We start from the raw sequence: 13,363 nt of genomic DNA on the forward strand, positions 1-13,363 counted from the left end.
GCAAAATGCATGCTTTCTGCTAAAATACAGTATTGTTAAATAGACACTTCCAGAATAAACAGCTAACACAATAAACAGTAACCTAAAGCCTTGTGGGAATTACTTTTTGATTTGAAGACAGGGGGAATGAGGGGGAGAAGAGGTACTTCACTTTAAAAGTGACTCAAGAAAAGTAACCGGCAAAGATAGATAGATTTAAGGAGGGTTAGAAATAAGTAAATAGTCCAGCCATATGGATGGAAAAAATAAGAATGAAAATTTGTTAGATACTTTTGAGAATCAATCTCAGGAAATGTGTTACAGTTAAATGAGGAAAGCAATCTAAACAATGAATAAGATAAAAAAATGACTAAATTCTTGTGATATAAACTAAGTAATCAGTTATGTCTAGGATGTACAACAATCCAGTGTAGTACAGGTGAAAATGTGGTACATAACCCCTGGGATTCCTATGAAACGCTAAGTTCAGCCCAAGAATTTGCCAGTTTTAATATGATTTGTCATATTTATTTGCACGTGGGGAGTAGGTAAGAGTGCATACAATGAGTATGTTAGATATTCCCAATTTAGGAATTAATAATATGTCTCTGTTGACAGGTAAGACTCTTTTGAAAGAGGAATCAATGCACTTCCTAGAGTACTTACATATTTTCATATCTTCTTAGGATTGAATAAATTCTCTATGTTCAGAACAAATCCATCTCAAACAAGAGGCTTGTAATACAGTATTCCAGTAGTTTTTCTAAATATTGAAAAATGGAAGCGCTTATCAATGGATTTAACAGTGATATCCGAAAATGAAACAGAATGTACACCATGGTGTATAGTAAAGGTTAAATTGAATCACAGCTGTTAATGTCATTTTGAAAAAGCCTAAGTGAAGTGTCATCACCATTCCACTATAAAAATATATCAATGTAACAAAACCAAACTTGGCTGAACCTAGATGAACGAGTACAATCGATGGCTCAGCCTGGCAAAGACTGACCTCACTGTTATCCCAATTTATACATTGTGGTCCCCGGCCGGGCTCCAGCTTGTGCCTCCTCCAGACCGTGAGGGGGCGTCCGTCCTGGTTCTGTTGGGAGCCACGGGTCGAGGGCATGGAAGCCCTACCCTGTAGGGGCCCGTGGTCACCGCCAGGCGGTGCCCCGATGCCGGTTCATCCCGTGTGGCCCTCGGCCGGGGATGGAGCCCGGCCGGGACGCCTTAGAGGACCAGAGGAGGGCGTGTGCCTCCTCCAGACTGAGTGGGGGTGTCCGTCCTGGTTGTGCAGGTGGCCTCGGGTACAGGGCTTGGAAGCCCAGCCCTGTAGGGACCCGTGGCCACCGCCAGGCGGCGCCCCAGTGCCTGTTTATCCCAGGAGCCTGGCACTTCCGCCACACCAGGAAGTGCCGGGGGGAAGACGACCGGGGAGACACAGATGGCTTCCGGGTGCACGGCCGGCACTTCCGCCACACAGGGGTGTGGCCGCCGTTAAGTGCCGGGAAGCAGCTGGAGCCCATCCGGCTCCCCATAAAAGGAGCCGCCTCCCTCCAGTCAGAGGTGGAAGTCGGGAGGCAGAAAGACTGAACTGGAGAGAGAGGACGGGAGGCGGCCAGGAAGGCAAAAGGACTGTGTGACCTGGACTTGGGGGGATTCAGTGCCAGCAGCACTGGGGTTCGTGAGTGCACGTACTTTGCATATTGTGTAAATAGTGTAAATAAACAGTGTGTGGGTGCAAAAATGTTGTCCGTCTGTCTGTGCCGGGGCCAGCATTCACAACATCTTTCAGCACTCCATCTCTGTTTAGCTTGGCTCTCATCATTGCATATTTGCATTATACAACGTGCTTAGTAAGATCAGACCATATCTGACAGAGCATGCAGCACAACTAATGGCTCAGGCTTTGGTCTTGTCACATCTGGACTACTGCAATTCTCTACTGGTAGGAGTATAGGCATGAGTTACCAAGCCAATGCAGATGATTCGAAATGCAGCAGCATGTCTGATTTTAAACCAGCTTAGGCAGGGATACGTCACACCTCTATTCAAATCACTACACTGGCTCCCTGCAGAAGCATCTGTTAAGTTCAAATCGTTGGTGCTTGCCCAGACAGCAGTAAATGTGTCCTATGCTTCTTCCCTCCCATTCAGGTCTACTGATGAATGGTACCTGGTGATACCACCTCTGTGTGACATCAAATCTCAATCCAGACTCTTTTCATGTGTAACTCCTAGCTGAAGGAATGAGCTGTCCATCTCCATTTGGACTGCCTACTACTTTAATGTGTTTAAGAAGTGTTTGCAGACTCTCTTGTTTTGTGAATTTCTTATACAGTGTATTTGACAATGGCATTGACAGGTTGTTGTAACTAAGGAAGTGTAACTAGCTTGCATTTTCTTGTGAGTACCTCACTTGTAATGATTAATGTTGTAAACTTGTCCTGTAACACTTGTTCCAAAAAGGTCCTACAGACTAATGTTTCCTCAATTATGCTGACCTCCTTTGTAAGCCACTTCAGATAAAAGCATCTGCTAAGAAAATAATTATTATGGAAAGAAATGAACAGACTTTCAAACTCTGAGACATATGAGTTAGTTATGCCCAGGCTGAATGCCTCTCCCATTACTACTTTGTGTGTTGACAGACAAAAAAATAAAAAAAAACTCTATTTGAAAACAGTATGTGTGAAGTGTGTTATAAAGTTTATGAAATTTAATTGATAATCAGATGACAGGGAAAAAGCATGACATACAACCTCATGCGCAGCTGATTGGGGAATGCTAGTGCATACATAATGATTTAATATCCAAGTGACAGGTTACTAACTATCTGTGTAAATGATGTTGTTGCTGAACATGGCTTATAAAGTCAGGTAAGTCTCTGACAAAAGATCTGGACATTTGGAACTAAATAGGCTCTGAAATGATCGGTACATTGTGTAAGACAATTTAAGATAGAGCCTCTGAGTGGTGCAATGGGTTTACCAGAATGTTCTTTTCTTCTTATTGTGATTAAATTCAATTATTTAATATTTTAACAATATTATATTTCAAGTAGTCTGTGCTTATTTCATTAGTTTCTTATGTTTACTTTCTTTGTAAGCAGTGTTGTATCACTTAAGTGATGATTTCTAGTCCATTGTGGTTCACGGTAAGACCGATGTGATTCAGACTTAAGACACAAAACAGGCCTTTTTTTACACTGCTGTATTATAAATGAAATAAGCAAGATACTGAAGCACACTAGCGCTGACCGCATGACGACGACTGAGAATCATAACATGTGAGCGTGAGGCTGAACGTCACTGAATACAGTATATCCAATCTATCACTCATTCACTTTTTGAACACACTTTGTTCAGTACAGGGTCAATAAATGAGTGAATATTCTTCTATGACAGCTTTCCAAAGTTATCATTCTTTTCTGTTATGAAAATGAAAGAGTTATAAAGCCGGCCAAATAATTTTTCTATTTGGTTTACTGAGTGCGGAAATGCTTTGAAATAATTTTGGCAATTGTGATAATAAACATCTGGTCAAGTTATGCAGTCATGTACTAAGGAACACAAACAGTGCAATCTGAAATCTTTTCAATCAAGATGATGGAGGACTGACCAGCTGCAGCTTTATTCATAGTAATAATGGTTTATTTCCTCTCTTTGCTAATGATAATGCTCATAAATCTTTTATTATTATTATTATTTATTAAGCAGATATCATTATCCACAGTCGCATACAAAGCAAATCGTTAGTTATATAATAAAGTAGAATATCTAAAATGCACACAGTGGAGCAGCAGTCAGTACTGCTGGTTCACAGATCGTATCCTGGAAGCATCAGGTACAAAAAAAACCATGCATGGATAGCATGCCAGGCCTTTACAGAATACACATGCAAACATCCACTTCCGGCCTTTTTAGACTTGCTAGTCAACCTAATGTGCATCCGAGTACAAGGACAAAGCGCAACTGGATACAAGAAGAACGAGCAAACTCAACGCAGGTATGGTATTAAACCCTAGTCCCTGGGTAGGTGAAGCAGCAGGACCACTTGGCTGCCTTGGGCAGAAACACTGAGCCCAATATAATCCATATCACTCACAACATGTCTGGACATACGACATACTATCAAATTATGCAATTGGGTTTTTTTTCTGTAGTACTGGGGTGTTGTACCGTGTTAGCCATTATGAATGTAGTGAAAAGTCAAGCAAAATTACACCTTTTAATGGCTAACAAAAAAGATTACAATATGCAAGCTTTCAAGGCAACTCAGGCCCCTTCTTCAAACAAGATGGTGGGTCCTCATATGTTACAGCATTCTTGCCTGAAGAAGGGGCCTGAGTTGCCTCAAAAGCTTGCATATTGTAATCTTTTTAGTTAGCCAATAAAAGGTGTCATTTTGCTTGACTTTTTTGTCTAAAATACTAAAGTTCATTGTAACTTTCTCCTTTGCACAAATAAAGATTATGATAAAACTGGATTCAAGTCAAATAATGCCATTTGGGGAACTATAAAATGAAGCATTTGCTGGGACTCTGGCATCAGCACGCTGCAAAAACATCTGATAAGGACTCAGGCAGGGACCATTACATCTAGCGGCAAGAGTTTAGAAGAGGCCATAGAGACCTGGCCATGTGCTTCTGCATTTGAAACATTTTCTTATTACAAAGATGTGGGTTAGGTTAATTGGCAACTCGAAACTGGGCCCGGCTTTCTAGAGAGTGAGTGTTTATGTATAAACGTGTCCTGGGATAGATGGGCACCCCAACCAGGGTTGGTTCCACTTTGCAACCAGGGCACTGGAATAAGCAGTGACCTTGATAAGCAGGTTACAAAAGGAATGGCTGGTAACATAGCATTAGGAAAATTTCACAGCAGATCAGATTAAACCAGCATTAAACTGGAAAAGAAGAATCTTACACTTCTTATGATAAACACAATCTTTAAGCATGTCCTTGTCCATTTTGGAGACACATGTTCTACTGCGTCACCAAAGTGTGACAAAGTTGGAACTTGAATTAGGACGGTTGTGTTTCCAAATCTGCCCCTCGGTTAAGGCTGAATTTAAAAAAAAATTAAAAAACACCAAGGTACTAACAGGCAGATACCATTCCTTTGTGTATTTTCTGAGACTGTATTTTCTATTACAGGATTGCAGGGAGCTGGAGCACATCTTAACAGCATTAGAAGCTGGATGGAGCACATCCAAGCAGGAATCAACTCTGAATGGGATGTCAGTTAATCGCATCTTAAACACGCATACTTATTCACCCGAGGCCAGTTTAGACTTGGAGCTGAAAGCCCATGTTAGTATAGACTCCACAAGACAGTGGCCAGGACAGGAATTGAATCCCAATTTCTGTAACTGTAAGGCAGCATTGTTGTTAGCTACCCATCTCACTCATTATTCATTTGGCACTGTTCTTTCATCTGAAACCTTTATATTAACATTAATGTATTTACACTTAGATATGAAAATCACCTCACTTGCTTAGTATCTACCACAGAGGAAATGTTCTTTAAGTTCTTTCAATTTTCTATAGTATTGTCTGCTAGCGGCCAATAAAAGTCCATCACCATTTAAATTAATTTTGCAAAGTACTCTTAACATTCCCTTCTCTATATAGAACTCTGTTTAGCCAGGGGTTGTGTATTGTCACTGTGGGACTTTTATTGCAGCTCTTTGTGGACTATATAAAGTGTTTAAGATGCCTTATTTTTCACACTTTCCTCAGGGGCTGCATTTTAAATTGAATTCATTAAATAAATGGTACATATTATGCTGGTACAGTGGGCAGCAGTAATGCTTTCTAGTTGGGATGTTGACTGTGAACAGTTTCCACGTTCCCAGGCCTTTTCAACCGCAGAAGCAGGGCAGTATAAGTGAATGCAATGATCTGGTTTTCCATTCAGAGCTTGGTCATGAATTGCTTCCAGTGCTGCTAGGATCCAGCATGGATTAAGTGGGTTCAGTAAATGAATGAGAAACTGGATGGGTGCATAAATAAGATGGAATTTACCACTGTTCTGTACAAATGTCCATCCATCCATTTTCCAACCTGCTGAATCCGAACACAGGGTCACGGGGGTCTGCTGGAGCCAATCCCAGCGAACACAGGGCACAAGGCAGGAGCCAATCCCAGGCAGGTTGCCAACCCACCGCAGTCTGTACAAATGTGTGCAATACATTTTAGTAACAAAAATTTAAAAGGTAAATAATAAATGGATTAATGAACTAAAAAACATAAGGACAAAATCACGTTGTCTATCATGAAGATTTTTGGAAGAATGTTAATACTTTTTTCAGTCTGTACTAATGCGTCTTATTGAATGTCAGCGTCTGAACTGAGATCATATTGTAAGTGGTCTACAGTGCCATCTAGTGTTTATTGGCATTCAGTTCACATTTAACTCATTTTCAGTTCTTGCTGAATTGTTTACTTACCACAAGACGATGTCGTGATTCTACACTTACAGGGGTGCCAGCTCTCATACTCTCAGTAAACCATGAAATATCCACAACAGCTACATCTGTCATATCCTTTACATTTCTGTCTTGCAGCCACTTCCAAACCTCATCTGGAGAATTGCCCTCTGCCACAATGTGGGTAACAGCATTGCTAAGAAAAATACAACCATAAAAAGCCATTTAGAATAATTTATCTTTTATAGAATATTAGATATTTTTAATCAGCTTGAATTTATTTCTTTACAACTGGTAATCCTGTGTTGATTGAAGTTTGGCTATGATCAGATATAAAGGTCATCCCTTGTGGTTTCTATGTAGAAGGAATTTATCCTTTCATAGCCAGAAAAAGACAAGTACATTTAGGTATATAAATTCACATAAAGCTAAGCGGATCTAATGTAAAATCAAAATAAGTCAAATCAACAGACAAGAATGAAAAATCTTTATTAACTACATATTCTGGTACAGTTTAAGGAATGTAAATGAGAACTGGTTTCTCACTGTCATGATGTTACTCTTTACTTTTGATTAACATGACAATAGTTTAAAAAATCCAATTCATTTCCAAAAATATTAAATAAATGGCAAAACAGAACCATCACAGTATAGAAACAGTAAAAAGTTTAATTAAAATATGAAAGGAGAAAAGAACTGATTAAATGACATGTATTGAAGTGTCTGACAGCAGCTGTGCTTTGAAGATGGTTCCAATGTCACATCTTTCCTTCTTGTTGTTTTTGTTTTTCTGTCTTCTTTGCTGTTTTATTCTATATTGTCTTCTGTCAGATGCCGGTCAATTGGGCAATAATCACCTAGCAGTCAGTATATTTCATGGCGGTGTGAAAGGTCATTGAGAATTTTGCCTTTTTCATCACTACAATGACTAATTGGATTTTGACAAAGGCCCCATACCTCTTTCACACACTGAAGCTGCTGCAAATTATGTAGTTTGAGTGGCAAACATGAAGTAGTTATGACAATAAATAATTTACTTTATACATGTTATATTATATGCCCTAAAATTCAGCATGAGAAACCATTACAGACATGCTTAGTTACAGCAAATCACAATGAGAATTCAAGAAAGCGTTCCATAAAAATCATCATGGATGACAAAGTTGATGGAACTGTCAGCTACCTGCTGATTCTTTCTCTTCTTCCTTTTCATCTTTTCCCACTTCTGTGTCGGGTCAATGTGCTTGAATAACACTATAATTACCAGAGTCTAGGAAAAAACTCGTAGATCAGGCCCACCTTAAAACCGTTCTTACCTCTCCGCCACCGTCTTTTGTCTTCTAAATGTGCCGATTAAGAAGACCAGTGAGCACCCAGCTATTCCGTCCCCCACCGTCGCAGAACGTTTACTAAGTTTTCCCAGCTCATGCCTTGTTTGATTATCTGGGAGTGAGTGAACTGCTGGAGTTTAAGAGTGGAAATAATAGATCGTTATTTGGAACTCATGCATTTCATGTGTGTTCCATCTCTACAGTAATCTGTGTAAACACATTGTTAAAACAGAAACTTTTTCATATTTTAGTAATAAATGTTACAAAATGTAGGCATAAACCATAGAATGTGTGAAGCCTGATTTCCAAAGACCAAATAAACACTTTCACAAAAGGTTCAAGAACAGTGTAATAGCTTTCGTGGTGTAGTGCGCTAAGATTTGCTTCTCAGAGCACAGCAGGCTTACCGTGCCTCAGAGACCCGAGTTAGATTCCTCGCTGGGGAGAAAGTGTTGCTTTTTTTTTCTTTTTAACCAAGGCCACTCTTCCTACCTTCCTGCGTATGCTTTCTGCGTGCTGGGGCGTTTTTCTTTTTTTTTTTTCTTAAGTAAATCGTTAAGTTTAAAATGTCAATCACTGTTATTTCTGTTGATTAAGTCATGCTTTCATTCATTATAGCTAATACTGTTATCAAGTGGTCGCTATTTTTGCCTGTTGTATACAATCTATCTAGGGTCTTTATCTCCACACTCACAACCGGCTTGCCTGCGTGCAGCATGTGTAGATTGATATATGATTTAATGTATTTTCTTTTTAACCTCAAACGGACATAAAATTTATAAACTGGTATGTACTGTCAGTTAAACAGATCATTATATTTTCATGTGGGATGCTCCTTTTAAAATGTTTTTAACAACTGAGACTGCAATTAACATGAACAAGTGTCCCTATAACTGTTATTTTTAAGATTCATAACACACAGACAGACAGAGCACTGTGTAATAGAGAGACAGACAGGCAGAGAAGTCACTAGATATATACAGTAAATTAACAGGGAAGGCACATGTACTGAAAGAAAAAAAAAGACCAGGGGCTTCATACATAACGCCGTGCATAGAACTCACACTATAACATGACATAAGCACAAAAGCCAAAATGCACAGAAGAATCCAGATGCAGAAATCTGTGCGTTCGCCAACTTCTGCGTTCTTCCGCTACATAAATCCCGGTCAGCGTGAAAAGTAACATCCGTGCACACGCATGCTGTCCCGCCCCAACTCCTCCCAGAATTACGCCTCTTTGAATATGCAAATCAATATAAATAGACCTTAAGCTCAGCATTCTGTGACAAGACAATGACAAAAGCAAGAGGGAAAATGGAAGAATTTCAGCAAATACCAAGTGGAGGCAAGGAAAAACGTACTATTTGTTGCTTTAAACAGTGGTATAAATAACAAAAGGAAGTTGATCGACTGACATAGTGTGTCGGAGAAACTCAAAAGCTCAAGTTCACAAAGTGGCACAGTGCCGAAATAAAAAAGAAGTTGTCAGATATCAAAGTCGCCGTGAAAAGACGAGTCGTATCCCAACATCTGAGTTTCATATGAAAGGTTATTAGGGGACAGAGAAAAAAAAAGGCACACAGTGGGGAGAAAGCACGCAATGTCAACTTCAATCTCGAAATGTCCACTTTAATCACGTGGTTTATTTTGTTATTAAAGTAGAACATCATAAACTTAATCTTAAAATTGTTTAATTAACCAGTTTCTCAAATCACATTGTAAGTAAAGTAACACGTTAAATGCTTTGTTTTGTATGTGTTCTTCTATGTGCTCTATGTGTGTGAATCACTACGTGATTATTAAACCGGCTTTCTCTACCTCTGACAGGACACAAAAAGACGGAAGAGAGTGCAGAGAGGAGTGAAAATCAAGATGGGGACAGGGACAGTTAGTGAGCAGGCAAAAAAGACAACGTGAGTAAGAGATTGCAAGAGTGGCACATTCAGTTACTACAATGTAATTGCAGTCATTGTGAACAGGTATTGCTCTTGTGGCAGCTGCTGTGATCCTAACAGCAGGGATGAAAACAAAAATGAACATGCCCGGGGCACAGGCAGGTTTACCTGTCAATCTGGCTGCCATCTTGCGAAGAAGTGTCAAGCTAAGGCGGTGCACAATGACCTTGTTTACTTCACTGGAAGCTTGAATTTATGAATATAAGAAAGTGACAGGAGGATGCAGTTTGCATACTTGTGAATTTGACCCCTATATCAGTCTCTTTTAGCAAAAAAGAAAATAAATAATGGAAAGGCTAACATAAATGGTAGTATTTTAACCATTAGCAATTAATTATCACTTTTTGCATAATGATAATGTATTTTGTAAAAGCCTGACACTAAGCACAGAAAAAAAGATAAAGTGCTTCTGGGTGCCTCCCTTGGCTGTTATATATCCTTTTGGAAAATATCCTTAAACATTTAATGACATTGTTTCAAATTCATATTGCTTAATACTAAAAACTTATTATGGCTATAGTTAAGAAATACTTCGACTGTTGTCTGTCATTGATCTACACTGATTAAACAAACAATTACAATTACAATGCAATTTATTTTTTGTATAGCCCAAAATCACACAAGAAGTGTTGCAATAGGCTTTAACAGGCCTTGCCTCTTGACAGCCCCCCAGCCTTGACTCTCTAAGAAGACAAGGAAAAACTCCCAAAAAAAACCCATGTAGGGAAAAAATGGAAGAAACATTGAGAAAGGCAGTTCAAAAAGAGACCCCTTTCCAGGTAGGTTGGGCATGCAGTGGGTGTCAAAAAGAAGGGGGTCAATACAATACAATACACAGATAAGAACAAATCCTCACTACAGTGTAAAAGTTCGGACCAGAATTTAACAGTAGATGATATCACATAATATGATTTGGATTTGTTTAGAGTCCTGGAGACCTCGGCCATCAAGCTGCTGCCCCCATTTGGCCATTCCAAAACTGAAACATTGCTTAGCCAGCCAATCCGATGAAAGGACCCCTCTACCCCACAATTCCTGTGATCTTCCAACAGGGATGACTTTACCTTAGGCAGGCAAAACAACTTAGCAGGTGGGCCGTGGCACCAAGTGCCACATTTGACTACAGAAAAGAGAAATAGAATAGGTGAGGGCTAGTAACAAATAATAACTAACATGTTACTTATGTTTTAATGCTAATGACTAACAACAGAGATTCAGTCTGTACAGTTAATCAGCAGCTCTAGTCAGGATATGCTAAACTGAAGTAGCGAGTCTTCAGCAAGATTTAAAAGCTGAGACCTCTCTTTTTATAGTAGTAGGCAGACCATTCCACAGTTTAGGGGCCCTGTAACTAAAAGCTCAGCCTTCTACTATTATTTTATTAATCCTTGGAATCATAAGCAGACCGGCATCTTGAGATCTTAATGTACACTCTGGTTTGTAAGTCATGATAAATTCAGACAGATAAAGTAAGTCGGACCTTGGCCATTTAATGCTTTATATGTTAAAAGGAGGATTTTGAAATCTGCCCTTAACTTAACCGGGAGCCAGTATAAGGATTTAAGAAATTGAGTTATATGTTCGTATTTTCTTGTTCTTGTAATAATTCTTGCAACAGCATTTTGGATTAACTGAAGGTTGTATAGAGAACAGTTTGAACATCCAGTGAACGCCACATTGCAGAAGTCAATCCTACTAGAAATAAATGCATGAATTAATTTCTCAGAATCCTGTTTATTTAGAAAACACCTTAATTTCCCAACATTTTTAAGATGGAAAAAACATGATTTGGACAACTTTGTAATATGCACTTTAAATGACATGCTAGAGTCCAAGATAACTCCTAGATTGTGGGCTGATTCAGTAAAATTAATGGTGATTCCAACTGAGTTAAATGATGACAAAATATTGTTGTGATCAGCGTCATTCCCTCCAACAATTAACATCTCTGTTTTATCTGTATTTAAAGACAAGTAGTTCTCATCCATCCACTCCTTTAAGTCACTAACACAACTAATTAAAGACAACATCGGAGAAACTTCATTTGATCTAAATGAAAGGTATAACTGGGTGTCAGTTGCATACGAGTGAAAATTAACATTATGTTTCCTAATGAGAGATCCCAGTTGAAGCATGTAAAGTGAAAACAGTAAAGGTCCCAGTACTGAGCCCTGCGGGACACCATATTGAACTTCTGTGTATAATGATGGAGTACTGTCAGCACATTTCTGTAAATATTGGAATCGATTTGATAAATAAGAACTAAACCAAGCGAGCACAGTGCCTGTAAGCCCAGCATAATTTTCTAGCCTGTGCAGTAAAATAGAATGGTCAATGGTGTCAAATGCTGCACTTGAGTCTAACAACATAATTACAGTGGAGTTTCCTTCATCAGAGGATTCCTTTAAACTAGGAAAACTAAACCAAAAGTCAAAGTCAATAAATAAATGAAAATCTTAACTCCCAAATTATTATTATTTTTTTTATAAACAACACAGAAATTTACACATGATAAGTTAAACCGTCACATGACCTAAGCATCAACTGACCAGCAACTGTAATAGAAAAATAAATAATTTGGGCACAGCTATGCAGACAGCCACAAAATAACAGGACACAAAATGGAGCAGAATGAAAAATATTAACCTTATCAAAATAATGTCATGCATAAAAGTTCAAAACACTCATGACACGTATACAAGGATATGGAAACCAAGAGGTGTGTCTGTGTGAGGGGTTACAGTGGCGCACAGGGGTTGTGTTTAAGTGAAGGCTACAAAAGTAAAATGTTATCCCTGGCAAGTGGGTCAACAGTTCTTAAGGGAGACATTAAGCACTGGCCACTGCTGTGACTTGCTTATACAGTACCTAACCAAAATTAAAAAAAATGTTTCTGTCAATGACAATATAACTGTCCATAATTAAGAGGATGTTAGAGTATTTACAAAATTTGAATACACTGCTCAAAAAATTAAAGGAACACTTTTTAATCAAAGTATAGCATCAAGTCAATGAAACGTCTGGGATATTTATCTGGTCAGTTAAGTAGCACAGGGGGTTGATAATCAGTTTCAGCTGCTTTGGTATTAATGAAATTAACAGCAGGTGCACTAGAGGGGCAACAATGAAATAACCCCCAAAACAGGAGGCCACTGACATTTTTCCCTCCTCATCTTTTTTGACTGTTTTTTTCACTAGTTTTGCATTTGGCTACGGTCAGTGTCACTACTAGTAGCATGAGGTGATACCTGAACCCTACAGATTTTGCACAGGTATTCCAACTTCTCCAGGATGGCACATCAATACGTGTCATTGCCAAAAGGTTTTCTGTGTCTTCCAGCACAGTCTCAATGGCATGAAGGAGATTCCAGGAGACAGACAGTTACTCTAGGAGAGCTGGGCAGGGCTGTAGAAGGTCCTTAACCCATCAGCAGGACTGGTATCTGCTCCTTTGGGCAAGGAGAAACGGGATGAGTACTGCCAAAGCCCTACAAAATGACCTCCAGCAGGCCACTGGTGTTAATGTATCTGACCAAACAATTAGAAACAGACTTCATGAGGGTGGCCTGAGAGCCCAACGTCCTCTATCTAGTGGACCCTATGTTCACTGCCCAGCACAGTGGAGCTCGACTGGCATTTGCCATAGAATATCCGAATTGGCAGG

At 39.2% G+C, this 13,363-nt stretch overlaps 1 protein-coding gene across 1 annotated transcript in view; it reads right to left on the reverse strand.

Moving 5' to 3' along the window:
- The window catches only part of dntt (deoxynucleotidyltransferase, terminal), a 482,548-nt gene that overhangs the window by 416,989 nt on the left and 52,196 nt on the right, over nucleotides 1-13,363 (reverse strand). The window contains exon 2 of the mRNA XM_039775652.1: nucleotides 6,417-6,607. Coding sequence (XP_039631586.1) covers nucleotides 6,417-6,607 — 191 coding nt within the window. The remainder of the gene's footprint in view (nucleotides 1-6,416; nucleotides 6,608-13,363) is intronic.

The sequence above is a fragment of the Polypterus senegalus genome, chromosome 1 (assembly GCF_016835505.1).
Source record: "Polypterus senegalus isolate Bchr_013 chromosome 1, ASM1683550v1, whole genome shotgun sequence".
In the NCBI taxonomy this organism is placed as follows: Eukaryota; Metazoa; Chordata; class Cladistia; order Polypteriformes; family Polypteridae; genus Polypterus; species Polypterus senegalus.